Below are 25163 nucleotides of genomic sequence, written 5' to 3'. Positions count from 1 at the left end.
TTCCTCGTTCATGTATTATTAAACGGAATAACCGGTCATTTGGACTCACTTTTCCTGTACAATTATGTCCGGTTCTGACACTAAATAAAGACACGTGTGTTATAATAATAACGTCCAAACACAGCACATAGTTTATCTCGCTAATAAATATGTGAAGTCTGTCATCTCTCTGACTGTATCTTTACACTATATTCAGTATTTATATACAGTACATTTATTTTTGTATGACGCCCACTTTTATCTACATATAACACAGCTATATGTTAGCTTAAAATTAAATTAATTAAATAAAAGATTGCTAACATCTACAACCACAAGCTAGCTAAACATCTACCTACGGTCTTTCTTCTAAATGCTATCTATCTATCTATCTATCTATCTATCTATCTATCTATCTATCTATCTATCTATCTATCTATCTATCTATCTATCTATCTATCTATCTATCTATCTATCTATCTATCCATTGTATTACACATTACACTATATGATATCTTAAAATTAGCCACAAATTAGCTAAAAAAAAACAAGGTAGCGAACATCTATCTCTCTATCTGTCTGTCTGTCTGTCTGTCTGTCTGTATGTCTGTCTATTTCTCTATCGTATAACACAACTATATGCTAGCTTAAAATTGGCCACAAATTAGCTAAAAACAAGGTCACTAATATCTATCTATCTATCTATCTATCTATCTATCTATCTATCTATCTATCTATCTATCTATCTATCTATCTATCTATCTATCTATCCATTGTATTACACATTACACTATATGATATCTTAAAATTAGCCACAAATTAGCTAAAAAAAAACAAGGTAGCGAACATCTATCTCTCTATCTGTCTGTCTGTCTGTCTGTCTGTATGTCTGTCTATTTCTCTATCGTATAACACAACTATATGCTAGCTTAAAATTGGCCACAAATTAGCTAAAAACAAGGTCACTAATATCTATCTATCTATCTATCTATCTATCTATCTATCTATCTATCTATCTATCTATCTATCTATCTATCTATCTATCTATCTATCTATCTATCTATCTATCTATCTATCTATCTATCTATCTATCGTATAACACAGATATGATATCTTAAAATTAGCCACAAATGAGCTAAAAAATGAGGTTGCGAACATGTATCTGTCTCTCTGTCTGTTTAATTCTTGTTTGCAGCCTGAGGTGATTCTGGCTCCTTCTCATTTATTCCCTTCTTCTAACGTGAAGTCATAACTCTAGCAGATGTTCAACAGCAAACAAAATGTCAGGATTAACAGGGCCCTCTATAGGTGAAACTGGAATAATCTAGTGGAGGTTATATCAAAACAGCACTGACTAAAATAATCCAACAAGAAAATCACCTCTCAATGTCAGATACCTACAGTGGTATGCAAAAGTTTGGGCACCTCTGTAAATGTTCATGATTTTCCTTTATAAATCATTGGTCGTTTGGATAAGAAATATCAGTTAAATATATCATATTAGAGAAAAACACAGTGATATTTGAGAAGTGAAATAAAGTTATATGATTTACTCAAAGTGTGCAAGAATTATTTAAATAAAATTATTTGTTTATATCATATATATATGATATATTTAACTGACATTTCTCATCCAAACAACCAATGATTTATAAAGGAAAATCATGAAAATTTACAGGGGTGCCCAAACTTTTGCATACCACTGTAACTTTAACTCTGAAGGGTTCCCTATATGCTGATGATGATGTCATATTCATATAAAGGTGGACTACAGCACATGTTCACCACCTTGAGATGTTACCTCCCTCACACTCGTCTCTTCTCAGACCTGCCAGATGTGAAGGTGGGCGGAGTCACACCTTTCATGGTCATGAGGAAAGAGTTACGCTTCAGGCCCTAGAGCCAAAAAATATGTTTCTGTCTGCATCACAAATAAGACCAAACACCTGGGAAACATTGACCTGACACCAAAGAGTGACGTCTCAACTGTGTGTGTGTGTGTGTGTGTGTGTGTGTGTGTGTGTGTGTGTGTGTGTGTGTGTGTGTGTGTGTGTGTGTGTGTGTGTGTGTGTGTGTGTGTGTGTGTGTGTGTGTGTGTGTGTGTGTGTTCTTGTACTTGCAGCATACTGAGGACCAGTGAGGGCTTTTAACCAACAAAGTGAGGTCGTTTTTACGGAGTGAGGACATTTTGCCGGTCCTCACTTTGTATTCATTAAAATCACTTCCTTAGCATGTTGCTATAACATGCTATACTGAATTTGTAAAAAAAATCAAATTTCGGACGACATAGTATTGTATGACTTTTTTGTCAAATTTTTTTTTCAATTTTTTTTTCAAATTTTGGACCAAATTTTATTTTATTTTTTCCAATGTTTTTTAAATGTTTTTTTTTTTCAAAAAAAAAGTTCAAATTATTTTTAAATTTTGTTTTTAAATTTTGGAAGACATAGTATAGTATGACTTTTTTTGTCAAATTTTGGACCAAAAATTACAACAAAAAAAAAACATTGAAAAAGTTTTCCAGCCCATTTTGCTCTGGGGCTCCACCTGCAGACATCTTATGGTACTGCAACCACTAGTTCTTTGTAGATATTTGTAATTTTGTTGATTTATAATGTGGAAAAATGCTGGTCCTCACTTTGTCAGCAACACAGTCCTCAGTATGCAGCAAGTACAAGAATGTGTGTGTGTGTGTGTGTGTGTGTGTGTGTGTGTGTGTGTGTGTGTGTGTGTGTGTGTGTGTGTGTGTGTGTGTGTGTGTGTGGGTGTGTGTGGGTGTGTGTGTGGTTTCTGGCATAAACACTGACCTTGTCAGGACCAGGAGGAGTCCTCATGGAGACCAAAACCAAATGAGACAGAACCTGATTTTTGAGGTTAAGATGAGACATTAACAGTTTATGGATTGGCTTCGAGATACGTTTGAATTTTGAATTAAGTTATTCATCTAATAATATCTTTGTGAAGATGTTTTTCTGGTCCTGGAGGGTTTAAGGTTAGAACCAGGTTCAGTTTTAGTTTAAGAAATAGGTTAAAACATTAACTGGTTATGGTTGGTTTAATTTTTAATTAAACCCATCTTTGTGAGGACGTTTTGTCTGCTCCTCACAACTTTAAAGGGCTTTTTGAGGGTAAGAATTGGGTTCAGGTTAGGGTTGGACATTAACTAGCTATATTTGGGTTAGGGTTTAGAGTTAGCTTAGGTTTGGGTTTGAATTTTTAATTAAAACGATCTTTGCGAGGACGTTTTGTCTGCTCCTCACAACTTACACAGGTTTGTTTAGACAGGGTTTTAGGGTTATGGTAGCTGTACAAACGTGTGTGCGTGTGTGTGTGTGTGCGTGTGTGCGTATGCGTGTGTGCGTGTTCTTGCAGCATACTTCACTTTGTTTTTATTGAAATCACTTCCTTAGGTTGTAAACATGCTATACTCTGTTTATAAAGAGATCCTCAATTTGGTACAAAAACCTGTTTTCCAGCCCTGGTGGATGCACACACTCCACCAGCAGCAGACATTTAATAGAACTGCACGCAGTAGTTCTTTGTAGATGTCATTCATTAAGTAGATATTTTGCGTTGATTTATAAAGTGGAAATGCTGGTCGTCAGTACGCAGCAAGTACAAGAATGTGAGTGCGTGCGTGCGTGCGTGCATGAAGGAGAAAAAGTCACTTTTGCTTCTGCCCAAAACTGAAAGTAAGTGAAATGTCAGCACGAGAAGCACAGCAAGTCTAATCTGGAAGATTAAATGAAAACACCTGTACCAGGGATGTACCAGGCACATGAGGTTCACACACACACACACACTTGCACTTGCCTATTTCGTTTGAAGATGAAGTCCATGCGCCGTTCCTTCTTCACAAAGTTGTCGATGACAGAGTTATAAAAGTCTCCTGACTTGGCCTTCAGTTTACAGAGTTTACAGTTGCTCTGTCCTTTTTCTTATACCACTCCTTTTGAAAAGTACGCATCACTTTCAAATGCCAGCCTTAAAAAATGTTAAGCCTGTCTTGAAGAGGCATCATTGCACCTCCCGTCAAATTGTTGAACGTAAAACATCGAGAGGGCGTGACGGTGTGTTGACAATTCACGAAAGCAACGTGAAATGCAGCACAAACAGTACAGTTACGTTCTCTGTAATAGAACTCTATGGCAAACGGCTTGTGCAGCCGCTGCCTGACCAGAAAACAGCGCTGTTGAGTCGCTTTTATTCGACTATGAAATGTGATATGCGGACACATTCAACCCTGTAGTAAAGTTATCTGAAATAAAAAAAATTAAAAATTTCAAAAAATAATCAAACCTTACATGAACTCAACCTCAATTTTTCCCTGACAGCCTAGGGTAGGCACTGCCTATCCTGCCTACCCTGACTGCACGTCACTGTTTGGTACACACACACATATATAGCCTTCCAAAGATGGATCGTCAGAAGAGGGCATTTCAGAATTTTTCAGGTATAATAATAATAATAATGCATTATATTTAAGGCGCCTTTCAAGACACTCAAGGTCGCCGATGCAATACTTGAGCCATTAGTTGTCTCAGCCGCCATTAATTTGTTAAATTTACACCTGTGATTTTCTTACACTGGTCAAAATGGTGCATTGTGATGTAAAATCACTGATTTTCTTGATGGACTTTGGTAACCTCAGCTCTGTCTGACAGTGAACCCTTTGGCACCAAACCCCACAGAGAAAATCAGTGATTTTAAAACACAGCACACAGGAGCAGTTAATCCACTGCCCCCTCCATCACTAAGTTCTTATACTTATTTTGTGACTTCTGTGTTTGAAAACCTCCTTCAGATTCACCCCAATGTCAAAGTCTGACCACACGAGGCAGCAGCGCACGAGCAGCTCCGATGTCCGCGACCAGGTAAAAACGTTGATTTTCTCAATGGACTTCTGTATGGGGAAAGTGAGCAAGTCTACGAACGACAGGTTCCAGGTCAAATATATGTTATTTGTTGTTGAGATAAAGTGGTAAACACATTCTTAACATTTTAAGATCTTTTTGTTAAGTGGCTAAACTCAGCTTTGTCCTCGCGTCCCGCAAACAAAAATAAAGTTTTTCGGTCGATGATAATCACCAGTTTATTATTTCTGAACGAGCACAGACTTGGGTTTTTAAATGTGCTCCACCAAACTGTCAAACCATCACTGCCATTTTTAACCACATTTCCACCGAGTGTCACATATTTGGAGTCATAAAAACTGCAATATAGAGTCACAAATCGTCAACAGCTTTCCGTCAAAAATCCACCCAGAGCGACCGCACTCTGCAGTGGATTTCATTTCTGTGCATACTTGTGTGTTTTCCTTCAATGAAATTGACTGAGTTATACAAATATATGCCAAAAAAGACGTCCACGAATCACACACACATACAAATCTCTGAAGCTTTGGCTTCATCTGCTTCCACGTGTCGTCGAAAACGGAAACATCAACATCAAGGCTGTGACGGTGGAAAAAGGAAGCGTTATTGTTTCTGAGGAAACAACGGGCGCATTCAGACAGGAAGTGGGCGTCGGTCAAAAAAACAACAGGAAATACAGGAGTGTGTGAGGTGGAAACTGACGTTTATGATGATGATGAAGTTTTATTGTGTGAACAGCAGGCAGCTGTGCAGGCAGAGTTTCTAATTCTGTGGGAGAGGGAGCCACCTGCTGGCCAAAGAAGAAGAACAGGGAGAATTTTCATGCTGTTTCATTTTGTTTTTGGAGCGAAAAATAAGAGGAAATCTCATATTAGGGCCTTTTTATCAGAACAAATGTCTATTTTAACTCACAGCTAAACAAAATCAATGAAATAATTAAATGTTCTGTTTAAATAAAAATAAAATTAAAAAAATCACATGTTAGGGCCGTTACAAATGTTGTTTTACACCAGATATTCATCATTTTGAACTAAATTAAAACTTTTGAGAACAATTGAGCCACACAGCCAATTTAATCAATTTTAATTCAAATCCATCCATTATCTACCGCTTTATCCTCCACCAGAGGGTCGCGGGGGGTGCTGTGCCTATCTCAGCTGACATTGGGCGATAGGACAGTTCACCAGTCCATCACAGGGCCACATATAGAGACAAACAACCATTCACTCACACTCTCACACCTACGGTCAATTTAGAGTGATCAATTCACCTAATCCCCATATCGCATGTTTTTGGACTGTGGGAGGAAGCCAGAGAAAAACCCACGCACATAGGGGAGAACATGCAAACTCCTTGCAGAAAGGCCCTTGTTCCGGAGTTGTTCCAAACGGGGCTCGAACCCAGGAACCCGGGTCTTCTTGCTGCAAAGGCAAGAGTGCTAACCACTACACCAACCGTGGGCCCTAATTCAAATCCAAACAAAATAATTTAATGAATTTGTATGTCATCCAGAATTTCAAATACAAATATCATAAAAAACAAAGACAAAGAAAACAAAAATGTGGGGAAAGCAACAAATTAATTAAACACACCATACCATACCATCCTTAATTTGACATATTCTTCTTTTAAAAGATAATAAAATGGTTCAGGTCTGTTTCAGACGACACATGTGCTTCTGTAAGTTTTTTGGGTGAAAAAAAATCAACTTTAAATAATAATATTTGATATTCATGATGTTGCAATGTGAATATTTGTCACAGAATTACAAAATAAAAGCATTTGCATTCATATCAAACCGTGTGTATATATATATACATATATACAGTATATATGTACTGTATATAAAAAGTTTGATGACACTGTTAAAAGCTAAAAATAAGAATTTTCAACTAAATTTTAAATATTTAAGTAGCTGATGTTATTTGTCTGTTACTTTTACTCATGTTTTATGTGTTTTTATGTATTTTTTCGCTCTAATGTGAGTTTTCGCGTCTTATATTTATTATTCTGTGCAGCTCTTTGCTTTTCTAAGTGCTTTAAGTTGAATTGTTTAGGATTAATGACCTGAAGTCATTTAATTTACTTTTAAAATAAACAACAACAGAGATTGAGCAGATCTTTCAGTGCAATTGTCTTTATTATATCATACCAGAAAACAAAACAAAAACTCAACATACAACAAAAGCAAAACCGAAAAAAAGAAGAGGAAATTAATTGACTTAAAGATCAATATATGAAAACACTGAGGAATGTTGAAAAGTCACAATCAGAAAATTCAAGTCACTGAAACCGTCGCGTCGCACAATCACAATCTTTCCATCCCTGATGTTTGACGAAAACACATGCAAACAGAATGTTCTGGAATAATCTCTTCACCGTATAATCCCACGTCTGCTGAACGGGTTAATTGGTGAGGTTATCCTCGGAGAAATCCAGTTATCACTACCTTTTTAATCTCTTAATCCTCCTCACCAATCCTTAATGACAGATTAGATCAAGTTTGTGGAAGAGTCTGTGTTTATGGTTTGTGGGCTCAGCTTCATGTCGTCTTAAAGGGATAGTTGAGGGTTTTTCAGCACTAAGTGCTAATAATCTGCACCTGCCTAAATCTTTCATATCTCAAGAATACATGTTGCCAGTCTTTTCTGACTGGAAACTCAGGTTTGTAAACTTCTCCTTCCCCCTGCACCAAATCCCATAGAGAAAATCAGCGATTTAAGCTCACAGGGAGACAGGGGGCGCTGGCCCTACTTCTGCCTCTGTGGTCGGTTTGAGCCACTCTGGGAAATCCAAACAAAGGATTTTAAACACAGAAGTGACAGAATCCTCCTGTGTGATCAGCGTGTGCTGTGTTGATAAATTTGTTGATTTTCTCTATGGGATTTGGTGCGTAAAACAACGTTGAGTTCTCAATCATAACATCCTGACAGTGAAATAAAGAGTCAAACCTTTTTCTTAAGACACTCTAGACTCAGAGGGATTGTCATTAATGAGGTGAGCCTTTTGTTAAGTGGCTAAAATCTGGGTTTTATGGGTTTCAACCACTTAATGTCAAAAATAAAGGACTCAAACTTGCAGCCCGCAAGCCACATGTGGCTCTTTAAATTGATTTCATGTGGCTTTATAGGTTCATTTTGCATCATAAATATAATAATATAATATAATATATTGTGATATATATAATTTTTAGATATCGCCAATCCAGCTCATGTCATTTAAGTTTGAGACCCTTGAAATAACTGTTTTTCCAAGGCGTAATAACATATTTGATCAGTTATTCTCCTCGTGATGAGGCAGAAGGAGTTATTGTGTTATAAAGTTTTTAAATATGACCCATTTTCACAGATATGTCAATGCTAGGAGTTAAAAAAAGACATATTTGGACCAGGAAAAGAACGTTTTCCCGGGTTTATTGTAACGTCTGTCCTTGTTGTGATGGTGCAAACGTTTCTCCGCTGACCGTGAGCAGCTAGTTGGTCTTGGTCTTCAGATCGGCCAGTTTGCTGGTGACAAAGTTCCACTTGAAGGACGCCTCCTCGCTGCTGCCTCCTCCTCCCAGTGACATGTATTTGGAGAAGCTGTTGTTGCTCCTCCCTCCTCCTCCTCCTCCTTGGCTCTCCTCTCCCACGGTGACCTGCCCGACCTGGTTCTCGTGCTCCGCGGCCTCCGTCACCACCACCTCCTCACACTGACCTGCAGCCGCTGCCTCGTTTGCAGCGGCTTCCCCTTGCTTCTTGGCGGCCCAGTTGGTTGCGAAGCTGTCCCAGAATGCCGAGCGCCTGGCGGGTCGGGGAGGCTCCTCGGGCTTCACTGCGAGTGGACTGCAAATTCAGAGGAAGGAGTCGAGTGACGTCTCAGACTCACAGAATACAATTTACTGTTCTGTATCTGTTAGACAACAAACTCTCTCACACCAAACCCCATAGAGAAAATCGCTGATTTTACGTAGCAGCACACAGGAGTTGTTGATCCGCTGCTGCCTCCATCATGAAGTTGTCTTATTTTAACACTTCAAATTTTGAAATCCTTCATTTTGGTTTACTTCGGTGACCAAAAGTGACCACACGAGGCAGCAGCAGACCAGCAGCTCTTGTTTCCCTGTGAGCTAAAATCAGCGATTTTCTCTATGGGGTTTGGTACATTAGAGTTTCCAGTCAAACACCTAGTCTTAAGAGCTCGCAGATTTAAGTTTAGAGATTTCATAAGGTGACTCTGACTTTATGTCAGTGTCTATAGAAATGAAAAGTAAACTCAAACTTCACAGATTATACAATGTATGGAAATAAGATTTTTTGAGATTAAAACATAGAAAAGAGATTGAGATTTTGGGTGAATTCCAATTCCTTGCTTAACCCTCAATCTTAACCCTCAATCTCAAAAATGTGCACTCCCGCTAGTGCAAGTGCTGTCCCGATTCTCAGAAAAATTAAGTTGAGGGGCAAGTTTAAAGGTGCATTATGTAACACTGTGGCCAAAAACGGTTACTACACTCAAAATCAAAACACTGCGGCAAGTCGTACTCGCCTCCCACTCCACCCCTCCCTTCCAGAGTCAAGGTTGCCAGATCGGTTGACATGTAACTCCGTCAGCAACGAGCGAGGAACGAGCGTTTTATCATAAATGAGTTGCTCTAAGACACACAATTCTGTTCTCTCAGTAAATATCAAGATGTATAATAATGTATGGTAACATTAGCTGTTGACTAGGGATGGATATATCAGATGGAATAACTTTATGCATGATATTTGACAGAACTGTCCTTCATTTTTGCCTCCCCTTTCACAATGTTATATAGCAGGGCTGCCAACTTCTGACAAAACCTTAGAGTGAGACATCGTGGCAAATTAACACCACACAACCAATATATTTATTTATGGTAATATTTTATGCATCACAAGCTTATAAATGCAATACAATAATAAGGTAAATAACAGAATCAATCCTACAACCTTCCCGACGAAAGTCCACCTATTTAACCACTCGGCTAACACTATTATTCTCTCTTTACATGTCAGAAGAAGAATATTAGGTTAGATTAGAAAGAGACTAAAAGACGCATCTCTGTGTCATCTGCACTGCCGCTGCAGCCCGCGCCGAACAGAACCAGCCGCAGCCACTAACAGAACAGAACTGCCGGTGGTCGGTGCTGCGGGGCTTGTGTCTCCGGGCAGAACCCCACCGTACCAAAGCGGCCGGGAGCGGCTGCCATACCCTTCGGTGCGTGGCAGCCCCAAAACCGAGGGTTCATTACACAGAACTCTACAGTCGAGCTATGATGCTAACTTAGTTAGCCACGCTGAACTTACCTGTCTAGGAGAAGAGCCCATTCTGCATCCGTTTTGAAATTCCTCTCAGCTTTAAACTCTCTCCACCGTTCAAAAGCATGTCCTATATAGACCCTCGCTTTGCCGTCAACTTCATCTTGGCGTTTTTGACATTCATAACGAGGTCTTTTAGGTTTCCTTTCATTTCATTTCAATTGTAGCTACTGGCAACCCATGGCTGCTCAACCGCTGAGACTCTGCTGACTGCTATGATTGGTAGACGGCGGTAGATGGCGCGTCATGCCAAAACATAATTTCAAAAAAATTGCCTTTAGGCTGTATCGCCCTCAGTATTGAGATTTTCCGAGACCACCCTTGGGAGCAAGGGCTACCCAGAATGCATTGCATGTTTTCACATAAGAAAGATGACGTCGAAAGCAGCGATACGAGAACGCTACAAATTAAGTACTTTCTGTGTTAATAGAGATATAAAAATTATGAAAACCATTGTATTATCTTAGTTTAGGCCCATATTATGGATTAATGACGTCATTGTTGCGTAACATTTATTTTTATTTTACTATCTAATATCAAACAAGCGATCGTTTGCTATCGTTTACCCTTCAATAAGCCGTGGTGTGTGGTAACTGTCAGCTAGAGTATCATCTTATAACTAACTGACAACCTAAAAACTTGACTGACAAACGGATCGTAATAAATAATCGTGACGTAAATGTGTTCTTCTTCTTCTTTTTTGTGGTTTGACAGACTGGCTTTCACATTATTCTGCCCCCTACAGTCTGATCTGAATCTGCATTTAAGGGGTGTCCCATTTCTAAGTGACAAAATAACCCTCAACACTTGGTTTTGAGGACCAGTTAAGATTAAGGGTTGAGCTTGAGGGTTAAGATTGAGGGTTAAGATAGGAATTGGAATTGGCCCTTTCACTCACTGGTCAGGAACAGGTGGACTCTCCGTCTCCTCCAGAAGCTGGTGTTCATCATCTTTGTTGAAAAGAGTCGACAGTCTGTTCCAGCTTTTGGTCCCAGCTCCTTGCATCTGCACAAGGTCAAAGGTCAATGTCAAACTTTTTGCACAGTTCACTCCCTAGACCAAATCCCATAGAGATAATCAGAGATTTAACGCTTTGTCTCACAGAAGTTGTTGATGCAGTTCTGCCTCCATTTGTACTTCAAACGTGCCATTTTGGCAAATTCTGTGTTTCACGTCCTTTGTTAGGATTTACCAGTGTCACAAACTCACCACACGAGGCAGCAGCAGAGCAACAGCTCTTATGTTCCCGCAAGCTAAAATCACAGATTTTCTCTATGGGGTTTGGTGCAGGAGATTTATTGGTTTACAAACATCAGTTTAGAGCCAAAAAACAAGACTTCAAGACTTTTATTCCATTCTAAAGAGAAACGGGACAAAATGGCTGTTTGAAAGACTGGAAACTGGAGTTTTTATTAACCTTTTATCACCTGCACCAAACTCCATAAAGAAAATCAGTGATTTAACATCAATGCACACAGGAGTTGTTTAATCCACTGCTGCGTCAATGAGAAACTTCACGTGTCTCATTTTGTAAATTTCTGCCATTGAAATACATTTTTTCTGAGTTATTTCAGTGACACAAAGTGACCACACGAGGCAGTGTTGACATAGTTCAAATGTATGATTTTATTAAGAGATTCAAATCAGTTTTATCCCCTTGTGAAACCACTATTTGGCCCAAGTTACTGGTTGCTGGTGCGTCAGGGTCATACTTATTATACTATATACTTATACTCATACTTTCTTGGCCAGTTGGGAGACAGCGGTGGGTCCGTCGTCCTCCTGCACTGGACTGATGTCAATCTCTGGTTCGGTGACCTGCTAAAACAGAAAAAACACATGATAACAAAGAGCAATGACTTCAGTTATTTATAACGTGCCGACAAATGCAAGGTCAAGGTGTTTTTGTACTGACTTATAATCACCGTATACAATCTTCGATTATATCTCACAAATAAGTCTGCTGCTTTACTACAGCGGTGTTACTCAGCCTTTTCCCGACAGGAAGCTAGTTCTCTATGGACTTTGGAACAGGGAGTGAGCCGTTTCAAAACTGTGAATCAAAATTTGGTTCCCAGGCGGGAAATGATTGTTTCACAATGAGATAAAACAAACTTAAAATATCATCGACTTCACTAGGTGTCGATTTTATGATGTGAGCCTTTCAGGAAGCTGCTAAAATCCATGTTTTCTGACACCTGAACTCTGCCTTTTAAACACTTATTTCCACCTCAGTATACACTACCTTTAAAAAGTTCAAAAGAGGTCATTTAGAAATGTCCTTATTTTTTAAGAAAAAGCACTTTTATTTCAAAAAATATATCATTAAATGAATCAGAAATACACTCTATAGCTGCATACGTCTGGTTTTTAATGGAATATGTACATAGGTGTATAGAGGCCCATTTCCAGTGTTCTAATGGTACATTGTGTTTGCTAAACGCGTTAGAAGGCTATTGGATGATTAGAAAACCCTTTAAAACCCTTGTGCAATGATGTTAGCACAGCTGAAAACAGTTTTATTTGGAATAAAAAATGATGAATAAATGTGCGAGTTTTGATGGAAAACACAAAAAAATTGTATAGGTGACCCCAAACTTTTGAACGGTAGTGTATGTTCGATGTCAAGAAGAATCACGGAAATCCAAAAATGCTCAAATAACAGCAATGCTAACCATTGGGACATTTTATCAGCTGTCGGCTGATTCGCTTGAATACACCTCAAGACAACAGCTATCTGTCTCATCTTCCTGTCAGCAGAACACCAACTCATCTGTATGTTCATCTCCCCGTACGAGATCAAGTTTCTCGGTTCCTCTCGTTAGCGATCTGGGTCAACATAACATGGTATATGTTTCAGTGCCGGCACTAACACTGGATTACACTGGGGTATAACTGAAGCAGTGGCAGTGGCAGAAAACCAGCGGTGGCAGACGAGGAAATCCGAAAAATTCAAAATAATCAGCTTGTCGTTTTGGTTGTAGTACCACATTTTAAGCACTGGGTGTCACTGTGAGTCACGCACAATCACATGGAAGCAGGAAGTAAGATAGTTAAAGGAAGTTGGAAGCAAAGGAAGACTTCCCGATCTGTACCACAAACCCAATATGTTCTAGGCTCTTGTGAAAGTGTGGCTAAAATCACTTAGTTCACCCAATAAAATCTACATTAAACCTACGATATCATGAGAATATTTTTGCTTTTCCAACAGGAAGTTGAGCACACCAATCGAGTTCAAATCGACAATTCTGTGAATATACTCAGTCGTCCAGGTCATAGTCTTCTTCTTCTGGAAGTTAGCTGAGGGTGACTGGACTTGCTTGAGTTTGATTGAAGACATTGATCCAGAAGTCCAGTAGCCTACAGCTAACTGCAGAAGAACCTTCACAGACACCACTGCTAACTTTGACTGACTGATTGCTAGATATAGTGTACCATACTTTTAAACACTTAACCTAAACGATCCATTGAACGACCTTATTGTTTTTGCAATGATGGTTCTTTCGACCTAACACTGAATATCATCGGTCAAAGTCGTCCTTAGTTGGCCCAAAATGGAAACACACAAGTAGAGAACCTCATAATCACTCTAGTACGTAGTGTAGGATGTTGTGAGAGGAAGGTTCTAAGCAACAGAACTGCATTTATCCGCATCAGGCCCCAAAATATCTCTGCCAGATCAAACACGTGATACGTCATGAGCGTGTACCTTTCACCTACATATGATGCTGCCGCAGGTTTCCCCGTAAAAAGTAAACTCACAGGAAAAACCAACAAGACCACAATTCCCATGATCCCGCGCTGCTTGGCAACGTCATTAAATGATGACTTTAGACATTCTTGAGATCTTTTCTGTAAACACGGCATCTTCTTACACACAAACCCTGCCAAAACCACTCTCAATGCTAGTGTCGTACATATGCCAGGCCTGTATGTGGCAATGTAACGCTGCTGCCACCTCACTGTGTACTATCTTTTTGTTGCTTTACGACAGAGATGGGCCACAGTGAACACAATAGTGTGTTGGTTTTATACGTAAAAACAACCGTTGTCTATAATGGGAAGATAAAGATAAAAAGCCGATACAAAGCGAATTCTCCTGAACTTGTTCTTGAGAGCCTCAAATTGCCTGCTTTCACGACCATGTTTCAACACTTCTATACTGTATGTACTGCATGAATCACTAAGAGGACACAAAGATGGAATGTACCTCTTCAGCAGTGTCCTCCTCATACTCTGGGTTTATGGTCTTCAGCACTTTGCTCTTGTAAACCTTCCACATGGGATTCATGTTTGCAGAGATGATGCTCAGTGACCAGAAGTGCTGTGAGTGAGTGAATGAGTGAGTGAAGACCTCGCTGTGTCTCTGTGCTCCACCCTCCTCCTCCTCTGAGTCTACTCTTCCAGCTTCAGCACGTCTCAGGAGATGTTTCCATGCATCAAAGTTCTCAGCAGGTCATGGATCAGCTCTGAGGCCTGAGTCTCTCATTGCCTTCGTCCTTCTTCTTCCCCCTCCTCCTCTGTCTCGTCTTCGTCGTCGTCAACGTACTGACAGCTGCTTGAACAGGTAAAGCTGGGAAACAGTGCTGCTCATGCATGCATCCATGCAAGTGTACACACACACACACACACACACACACACACACACACACAGCGTCACTGCAGAAACAGGTGTGGATTTCCTCATTCATATTTTACAGAGGCTCTTTTCCATTGTCAGCCAGCATTGTTGGACTGGCTCCTGTAACACACACACACACACACGTTTGTGCAGCATTTGTATTGAGGACACTTATAGACGTGATGCATTCCCTAACCTAAACCCAATTTTAACCAAAAGTCCTTTTAAGGTCTATCTATAAGCTAGCTAACTATCCATCTACAGGGCTGCCAACTTTTGAGAAAACCTTGGAGTGAGACATCGTGGCATGCAGGGCTAATGTATTGCTGATAAACACCACACCCAATATATTTATTTATAGTAATATTTTATGCATCCCGAGCTTAATTAATGCTTTATACAATATGATTTATGGATTATTAATGCTTAATAGTCATAATTCTTTATACAATAATAATAATATGGTAAATAATATAGATACAATGGGAGCTGGATTCAACCTACGACCTTCCCATCAAAAGTCCAAAAACTTGAACACTAGACTACCTCCATAAGTGTGTCATTACCCAACCTGTACCGGAAACTGTTTGACCGAATTCCTAGAACATTGATGCCCAGACATCTCTCTTGCCGCTCAGTATCGTAACCGAACCGTCTTGGTATTGCGGGTGCGAGCGGTTTCAAACCTTTCAGAGGATGGATGATAGTCGCACCATATGCTTATGCTATCCAGAACCGTTTTAATTGTGATGTGTACTTCAGCGTGAGAAATCGGAGGTGTGGCGTGAGAGCGTGAGGCAGGCCAATGCGTGAGAGTTAGCTATGAGATCATCTATCTATCATCTAGCTAACTATCAGCTAGCTAACTATCCATTTATCTATCTATCTATCTATCTATCTATCTATCTATCTATCTATCTATCTATCTATCTATCTATCTATCAGCTAGCTAACTATCTATCCATCTATCAGCTAGCTAACTATAATCTATCTATCTATCTTACTATCTATCAGCTAGCTAGCTAACATCTATCGGGGCTGTATCTATGTTCCCCGGGTCCTATGTTCCCCGCTTTTTTATGTGACCGGGGAACATAGGACCCTTTCTCTAACCCTATCTATCTATCTATCTATCTATCTATCTATCTATCTATCTATCTATCTATCTATCTATCTATCTATCTATCTATCTATCTATCTATCTATCTATCTATCCATCTGTCAGCTAGCTCACTATCTATCAGCTAGCTAACTATCATCTATCTATCTCGCTTACTATCTATCTATCTATCTATCTATCTATCTATCTATCTATCTATCTATCTATCTATCTATCTATCTATCTATCTATCTATCTATCTATCTATCTATCAGCTATAGCTAACTATATCTATCAGAAAGCTAACTATCTAGCGATCATTAGCTATTTATCTGCTAATAGGTAGTAGCTAGCTAACTATATCTATCAGCAAGTTAACTATCTAGCGATCTTTAGCTATTTATCTGCTAAATAGCTAGTAGCTAGTTAGCTACTTGGCAGTACACAAAGCTTATATCTATGTTATCTATAACCAGCTAGTTAGGGAGCTAATTAGCTAGATAGCAGTTAGCAGAAAGATCTAGCGCGTAAATTATTAGTTAAGTCTGTGGTGTTTCCTCGTTGTCAGAATGTTGAGAACGAGTTCTGTTCCTTGTGTTGGTGGAGGACGCGCTTTGTACGAAAAGTGCTTTATAAATAAAGTCTATTTTGATTGATTGATAGATCAAAAATAAAATCACAGAGCAGAAAGTACTATAGTATGGGGGTAACAACATGAATCACGTATCTGATCTATATTCAATTTTATTCTATGTCTTTATAGTTTGCAGTTTAATTATGTAGACATCAGACCAGATCATTAACAACTATAAGTCGGTCACTTCCTCGCCGTCCTCCCCTCTCCTCTCATTGGTTACTTCAGCTTATCGCTCAAACACCAATCAGATTTCAGCTCCACCGAGGCCTTTTGTCACTGGTCACCTGGCAACCTGAGATTGAGGAGGTGGAGGTGGTGTAGTGTAGATAAAGAGAGAGAGATGTATAAAGCTTTGATGACTGATTGGGTTTCAGCGGCAGCTGCTCACAAACAACTCAGACGACAACGGAAACAGTCTTTCACTTTTCTACAACTGGAACCTCGTCTTTACGTCAACTCGAACAATAGAAACACGACAATTAACCGCTGCACTTGCTGGATATAGATGCAAAGCCAGTGTTTCTAAATTGAAATTCAATGGTTTGGTTCCATGTAAAACTATACAAATAATACAAAAGTCACCTTTTACTCACAAAATCAAATGATCAGACTCAGGCCCATAAAAATACAATAAAAGCAAATTAAAAGTTTAAATTTTTTTTAAAAAAATGCATTAAAAGCTGAGACACAGAGGCTCAGTATAACTCTTTAAGTCTAGGATATCGTAAGAATATGTCGCTTTATATCACAGGTGGACAGCCTTCTCTAACTCTCCCTGCACCAAACCCCATAGAGAAAATCAACTATTTTAACATCACAGCACACAGCAGTTGCTGATCCACTGCTGCCTCCATCACTAATAAGTAACAAGTGTCACTTTGTGAATTCTGTGTTTGAAAATCTTTGTTTGGATTTATCTCAGTGACACAAACTGACCACACGAGGCAGCAGTGGCCTAGTAGCTCCTGTGTCCAGTTGAGCTAAAAACGCTGATTTTCTCTATGGGGTTTGGTGCAGGGAAATTGAGTGGAATAAAAACTCTGGTTTCCAGTTGAATAGTGTTGTTTTACTGTGGGATAAAATGGCCAAAATATGGTAGATTTGAGTGGCCATAGATGTGTATTAGTTATTAATTTTCCAAAATCTGTTTGATATGTAAGTGTTTTTTAAGATATGTAGGTGATTAGAGAAGTGTGTGTCGACTGGGAGTTGATAAATGCTCGGGTGTGTCCTCCTCGGGTCTGAAACGTGAGCCTCTCAGGCTTCAGACCAAACTGGATCCTCTTCAAATAACCACTGACACCCATCACTGTGTGTGTGTCAGTGTGTGTGTGTGTGTGTGTGTGGGGGGGGGGGTGCGCGTGTACATGCGTGTTGTACATAGGACTGCATTCATAATTCACGCCGATCTTATGGATCTTCATTCCTGCTATACTCTGTGTGGTTATTATTAAAAAAGGTAGCGACAGCAGAGACGTAGATCACGTTTCTCTGGTGTGAAATAACGTCTAAACTTGATAGTTGTTGTTGTTGTTTAGTTGTAGTGCTTCATTTCGTCGCACAGAAGCAAACCACACAGTAAATGTCAAATAATGAAGAAGAAACTGCTAAAATGTGAGTTAGACAGCTTTTTCTGATTAGAGAATTAAGTTTGTAAGCTCCCACACCAAACCCCATAGAGAAAATCAGCTCACGGGGTCACAGGAGCTGCTGGTCTCCTGCGCCTTGTATGGTCAGTTTGGTCAGTTTCATGTCACTGCAGTAATTCTGAACAAAGAATTTCTAATGCGGAAGTCACAAAATAACACATTTGAACGTAAATATGGAGGCAGCAGTGGATCGACAGCTCCTGCGTGCTGTGACGTTAAAATCGTAAATTTTCTCTATGGGGTTTGGTGTGGGAGAGTGATCCTTGAATAAAACTTAAATTTCCTGTTGGTAAAGGGCTTTTAAACTCTTTGTTAGATAAAGATATTGTTCCCTTAAGCTGATGTAGATTTTACTCCGTCAGTCTCAAGTTAATATTATAAATTTTAAAAAATCTTCTTATTTTGAAGCAGCCTGTAATTGTTAGCCATGTGGAAGCATTGGTTTATACATAATTGTCAGGTTTGTCTGGTAATTCAGTTTGTTTTTATTCAAATAGACCTTGAGTTTGGCACTGAACTCTACTCACTGTGAGTGTTATTGTTTGAATTATTAGTTTGTTGACCACCAGGGGGAGACAGAGGCAGCACAAGCTCGTGTGCACTTGATTGTACTGAACACTGTGTACAAACATACAGAATCAGAGAGTCACTTCAGCAGATTCAGATTCCCACCGTGACTTCTGATCTGATCTGAAATTATAAAATTTTGCATGTCATAAAAACAGCAACTGATGATCTCTTGAAGTCACTGATATTTTGTGTGGATTTTGGTGCAATAATTCTTTTAAATGTGTGTGAAATTTGTGCCGATCTATAGCTACTCAGAGATCTGCACAAATATCACACAGTATTGCATCAATAGCTGCATCAAGTTCCATCAGTCTTTATTTAGTGTGTGTGTGTGTGTGGGGGGGGGGGGGGGGGTGCATGTGCATGTGTGTGTGTGTCTCTGTGTCTCTGTGTGCCTCTGTTTGTGTCTGTCTATATGTTTCTCTGTGTGTCTCTGTGTGTGTCTGTGTGTCTTGTACATTTAAAAAACTTTATTGTTTTTTAAAGTTTGACACTTTTGTCTTCTCAAACTCTTGACTCTGTCCTCTTCATGTCATGTTTACACACACACACACACACACAGCTCTCCGGTTATTGTCCACCTGCATCACTGGAGTCTTTGTCAGACACAGGTTTAAAGGTCACATAGAGTGGTCCTGTTGCACATAATATATGTTAGTTATGGAGGTCTACTTACAACATTAACTTGTTTTTATGGTCTAAAACCTGCTAGTTGCTGTAAACGAGCTGATATAAATACCCGCTCTCAGAAGCACAGCTCCCCCCTCTGGAGCGGTGGATGCACTGCTCCTCATTATCAAAACATTGTTTTAACAATGTTTAAAAATAGCTTCTTCACGACTCCCCACCGCAGTCCCTTTTATGACTTTGACCCAGAGTCAAACCCAGAGTCAGAAGACAGTCGCTCCTGAAACACCTCCACAACAGACGTTATTCTTCTTCTGCGGTTCAATGTACGCAACCGGATGTGCAGGACGATCGGCTGTTCAGAACCAGTGTTTATGTGTTAACTATTACGGGATTTTCAGAGATCTCGCTGAGCCCGAGATTACAATAAAACACAGCGTTCTCAGCAATGGCTAAACTGTTTGTTCCGAAACTTCAGGGCTTCTTAAACAAGGTAATGACGCAGATACACACTAAAAAACAGAGTTAATTGGAACTTCCGGTCTAGTTCCGCTTTAAAGAGAACTTTAGGTCCTGACCGCAGTGTTGTCTTTGCACACACACACACACGCACGCACACACGCACACACGCGCACACAAAAGGTTGACCTCTGAGTAAATAGTGAAGAATTCCAGCGTCAGACTCATTGCTGGAGACACCAGAGAACTCCCTGACCCTGTGGTCCTCAGTCCTCAGTGCAGGTGTGAACAGTCCAAATCTGTCCTAAAATGTGTCCTCTGGTCCACATGAACACACGCAGAGGTCTCCAAAAGTGTCCAAATTGAACATTTAAATTAGACAGGAAACTGCATTTACATAGTTTTTAACCTACATTTCCAGTCTACATGTAACTGGACCATTATAATATATTACATTATATTACATTACATTACATTATATTACATAACATTACAATACATTGCATTATATTATATTATATTAAATTATATTATAGTATATTACATTACATTACATTATAGTATATTACATTACATTATATGACATAACATTACATTACATTGCATTATATTTTGCATAATACATTGCATTATATTATATTACATTATATTATAATATTATATTATATTATATTATAGTATATTATATTATATTACATTACATTATATTATATATACATTTATATGTATAATATATACATATATAATAAATATAATGTAATATAAGATGAAAAAATTAACAGAAAAAACTTAAGAAACAGATGTGAAGGTTTATATAAAACTGTATAAAAACTTGTAATATAGTCAAATTAGAACAAAACGCACTAAGAAATAATATAATAAATGTTATTAATAAAAATTATAATAGTAATTATAGTTGTTTGATTGTTCTTTTATGGTCCAATAACCTTGTGTTTTCTGTATAATCCTGGGATTATGTAACATCTCAAAAATATCTTCATCTTCATCTCAAATGACACAATCCCAAAAACAATCCTGCTTTCTCTTTCTGCACAGACACAGTCGTGTGCATACTTGACATGCACTTGTGCATGAATTCTAGGGTCAACATGTAAGTGATGAACGTGGTTTATGTGACAGAGCTGCAGAGCTTGTTACACAACTGCTGCTGCTGTTTCTGCTGCTGAAGCCACCCTGGAGCCTCACCCTCAACCTTTGACCTCGAAAATGCTGTGTATATTTAACTGTCAGCTCTTTAACCGACTGGAGAAAGACATAGTTTATCATCTCTCTACTCACCTCCAAGGGTGTTTCTTGGGAATTTGGGTCACCAAATAAAAAATATAATCTACAAGATCTACAACTAACTGTGGGTGTGTTGTGGATTTTGTCAAGGTTGTAAAATACAAATCATTTTCTGAGCTGAAAATGTCAAGTTGATGATGAAATGTTTACCTAAAACACTTAGGCTAAAGGGTGTTGGGGAATAGAGGCCCCTTATTGGAACGTTACACAACACTTTGCCACGTCAGGAATTCACCGAGTCAACAGCCACATGTCTGCAGGGCCTCGTAAAGCATGAGAATAACATGGAAGGATGAGCTCCAGCACTGTCAAACAATGTGAACAGACCCCTGCTTTGTGAATGTAACAAAAACATTAAAGAACAGACTGATGCTAAAGTTAGCCACGTTCTCACCTGTCAGGTAAGCTAGCATGAGGATGTTATGCTTTATTATGACTAAAACACAAACACTAAAAAGCAGACTGAGTCTAAAATTAGCCAAGCTCTTACCTGTCAGGTAAGCTAGCATGAGGATTGTATGCTTTATTATGACTAAAACACAAACATTAAAGAACAGACTGAGGCTAAAGTTAGCCAAACTCTCACCAGGTAAGCTGAGGATTTTATGCTTTATTATTACTAAAACACAAACGTTAAAGAGGCTGAGGCTAAAGTTAGCCAAGCTCTCACCTGTCAGAAAAGCTAGCATGATAATGCTATGCTTTATTATTACTAAAACACAGACATTAAAGAACAGATTGAGGCTAAACTTATTCAAACTCTCACATGTCAAATAAACTAGCATGAGGATTTTATGCTTTATTATGACTAAAACACAAACACTAAAGAACAGACTGAGGCTAAAGTTAGCCAAACTCTCACCTGTCAGGTAAGCTAGCATGAGGATTTTATGCTATTACTAAAACATTAAAGAACAGGCTGAGGCTAAAGTTAGCCAAGCTCTCAGAAAAGCTAGCATGATAATACTATGTTTTATTATTACTAAAACACAGACATTAAAGAACAGGTTGAGGTTAAACTTATTCAAACTCTCATATGTCAAATAAACTAGCATGAGGATTTTATGCTTTATTATTACTAAAACACAAACATTAAAGAACAGACTGAGGCTAAAGTTAGCCAAACAATGTTAACAGACCCATGCTTTGTTGATGCAACACAAACATAGTGAAGCCAATTTTAGCCACATGTATCTTGTATGTATGTATTTTGTTAAAAAAAATGTTATAGACTGAAGCTAAAGTTAGCCATCACTTGACATGTAAGCTAGCATGAGGATGAATGGGGGTCGTACCTATGTTCCCCGGATCCTATGTTCCCCGTTTTCCCAAAAAAGGTCCTATGTTCCCCACTATGTATGTGACAGGGGAACATGGGACCCTTTTTTTGAAAAAGGGTAGGGTTAGGGTTAGGGTTAGGGTTAGAGAAAGGGTCCTATGTTCCCCGGTCACATACAAAGCAGGGAACATAGGACCCGGGGAAGATAGATACGGTCCCGGATGAATGTGAACAGACCACTGCTTTGTTAATGTTACACAAACATTAAAGAACAGACTGAAGCTAAAGTTAGCCCAACTCTCACCTGTGAGGTAAGCTAGCATGGACATTAACCAACTGCACATGTTAAACAACAAACTGTTAGCCAAACTGTCACCTGTGAGGAGCGCTAGCATGATGATTCATGCAACAGACTTGTTTATGAAACACAAGAGTTTAAGTTAAACAACAGACTGAAGCTAATGTTTAGTTATGAAACACAATGTAAAGAACATCTTGGAGCTAAACTTAGCCAAACAATATTCACAGGCCCCTGCTTTGTTGATGTATCACAAACATTAAATAATAGACTGAAGCTTAAGTTAGCCCAACTGTCAGCTGTGAGGTATGCTAGCATGAGCATCGATGTAAATGAACTGTATTTTGTTCATGAAACATATAATTTGAAGAACAGACTGGAGCTAAACTGAGCCAAACTATCACTTATCTGCTAGCTAGCAGCTAAAGTGAGCCAGCATGAGGATAAACGTTAAGCTAACCCCTTCTTTATTAAGAAAACACAAAAGTTAAAGAACAGACCACAAGTTAGTGTTAATTATGGTCTCTTCTCCCTAGCACATCAAGTAACATATATATATATATATATATATATATATATATATATATATATATATATACTGTATAGATAGATAGATAGATAGATAGATAGATAGATAGATAGATAGATAGATAGATAGATAGATAGATAGATAGATAGATTGTCGACTTCTGCGTCATGTTACCATCTATGTAAGATACTGTTTTTTTGTTGCTGTTTTTTTAAAGTAGGTCACTGAGCCTAAAGACAAACCCTTGGACTGTGTATGTTGAGACAGATGTGGGTGAGACTCAAGACAATCATTCAGGTCAGATAATCATTAATCAAGACAATAAAGGACAGTTCAGAAATAAACGTACACACTCTCTCTGCAACTGATTTGTCCAAATAATAAAGTTCTGAGTCTTTTTGACAGAAATAAAACGACAATAATGACAGGATTCAAGATTGTAGTCCCTATTTCCCACCACTCTCTGCCAAAAAATGCACCCATCAAACCCCCCATGTGTGGTGGTAATACAAACATTCCCAGTCTGTGGATTTTAATTTAACAAAAGAAACGGTCTGAGCTCAGAGCAATGAATAAATGCAGGAAGTACCCAGGCGCTCACAAAGAGTAGGATCTACTTTAGTCCAGCTCACCCTGAAATACTAATAAAGTTGTTTTAAAGTGCTCTAGGGTTGATTGACTGCATCCAGACGAGCTGACTGTGTTTGTGGGTGATGTAAATAAGAAGCTGCTGCTGTTTTCTTAGTTTCAGAAAGTTCTACTCACAAGAAACAAGTTTCTTCTTCTTGCACCAAACCCCATAGAGAAAATCTGTGATTTAACACCACAGCACACAGGAGTTGTTGGTGCTCTTCAGCCTCTGTCACTGAGTCAAAATGTGCTAATTTGTGACTTCTATGTTTTATGTTTTTTATTCGGATTCACCTCACTGACACATAGTGACCACATGAGGCAGCAGTAGACCAGCAGCTCCTATGTCCCAGTGAGCTAAAATCGCTGATTTTCTCTATGGGGTTTGGTGTGGGAGAGTGAGAAGTTTGCAAACTTCAGTTTTCAGCCAGAGAAAAAGCTTTTTAATACCAAAATAAAGCATAAAGACATTGTTAAGATATCATAGTCAGAGGTGACAACGTGTCAGTACCTCGTAGACCCTTACGTCAAAAAGAAAACAACGTATCTAGAAAACCATATCTTCGTGTCAGCGTGGTAATGAGGCTAAAAGATAGCAGAGACACTCCAGGACTTGACCTTAATTGTATGTGAACATGTCAGAAAAGTACAATTTATGACGTTCAAAAGTCTCGTTCTCAGAACACTCATAAAAGCAGGCGTCCTTGTGATTCCCTCACTGAAAAAAAACAACTTTATTAAATAGTTTTACTCATGTTCAAAAGGAAATTAGAGCTTTTCCAGGGCACTGAGGAGATAACACGACCTGACGACAGTCGTAAAGTAATAAACCAAGAAAGGAGATAAGCTGCTTTTCAGTAAATCCTAATAATAAAAAAAGACACATGGGGACAAATCAGAGTGGGATTATGATGGCAGAACATGGCATCCTCCATCAGTGACCTGGCAGGAGACACAGGCTGGAAATCTTCATAAGACCTGGAAATCTTCATAAAGCCACACTTTGTTAGCATTTTGAATATTATCTCGTTTGGGCAGGGAGGGTTTTCATGAAACTAATTACACACGAGCAACATAAGGCCCCGGGGCCAGATCCAGCCCTCAAACCAGTTTAATCCAGCCTGCGACGTCCTCATGGGTCGCCTCATGTTGACTTTTGATGACAGAACTGGAGCTAAAATGAGAAACGGCCTCAATAATGAAAGTTGCCTGGGACTGTTTTCATAAGTGTCTGACAGTGATATGCTACGGAGCCCCTAAAGGGACAAGAAAAAAAAAAAAAAAAA

At 38.9% G+C, this 25163-nt stretch overlaps 1 protein-coding gene across 1 annotated transcript; it reads right to left on the bottom strand.

The window, feature by feature from the left end:
* Nucleotides 1-8325: 8325 nt before the first annotated feature.
* On the bottom strand, nt 8326-14465 carry LOC310924506 (uncharacterized protein C1orf232; the record flags this gene model as incomplete). Its single annotated transcript, XM_083886266.1, has 4 exons — nt 8326-8677; nt 11073-11179; nt 11915-11992; nt 14385-14465. The coding sequence occupies 4 exons, from the start codon at nt 14463-14465 to the stop codon at nt 8326-8328; spliced, it is 618 nt and encodes a 205-aa protein (XP_083742392.1).
* Between the last annotated feature and the right edge of the window lie 10698 nt (nt 14466-25163).

The sequence above is a fragment of the Microchirus variegatus genome (assembly GCF_963457635.1).
Source record: "Microchirus variegatus genome assembly, chromosome: 1".
Classification (NCBI taxonomy): domain Eukaryota; kingdom Metazoa; phylum Chordata; class Actinopteri; order Pleuronectiformes; family Soleidae; genus Microchirus; species Microchirus variegatus.
This window is presented reverse-complemented; position numbering and strand designations above follow the sequence as displayed.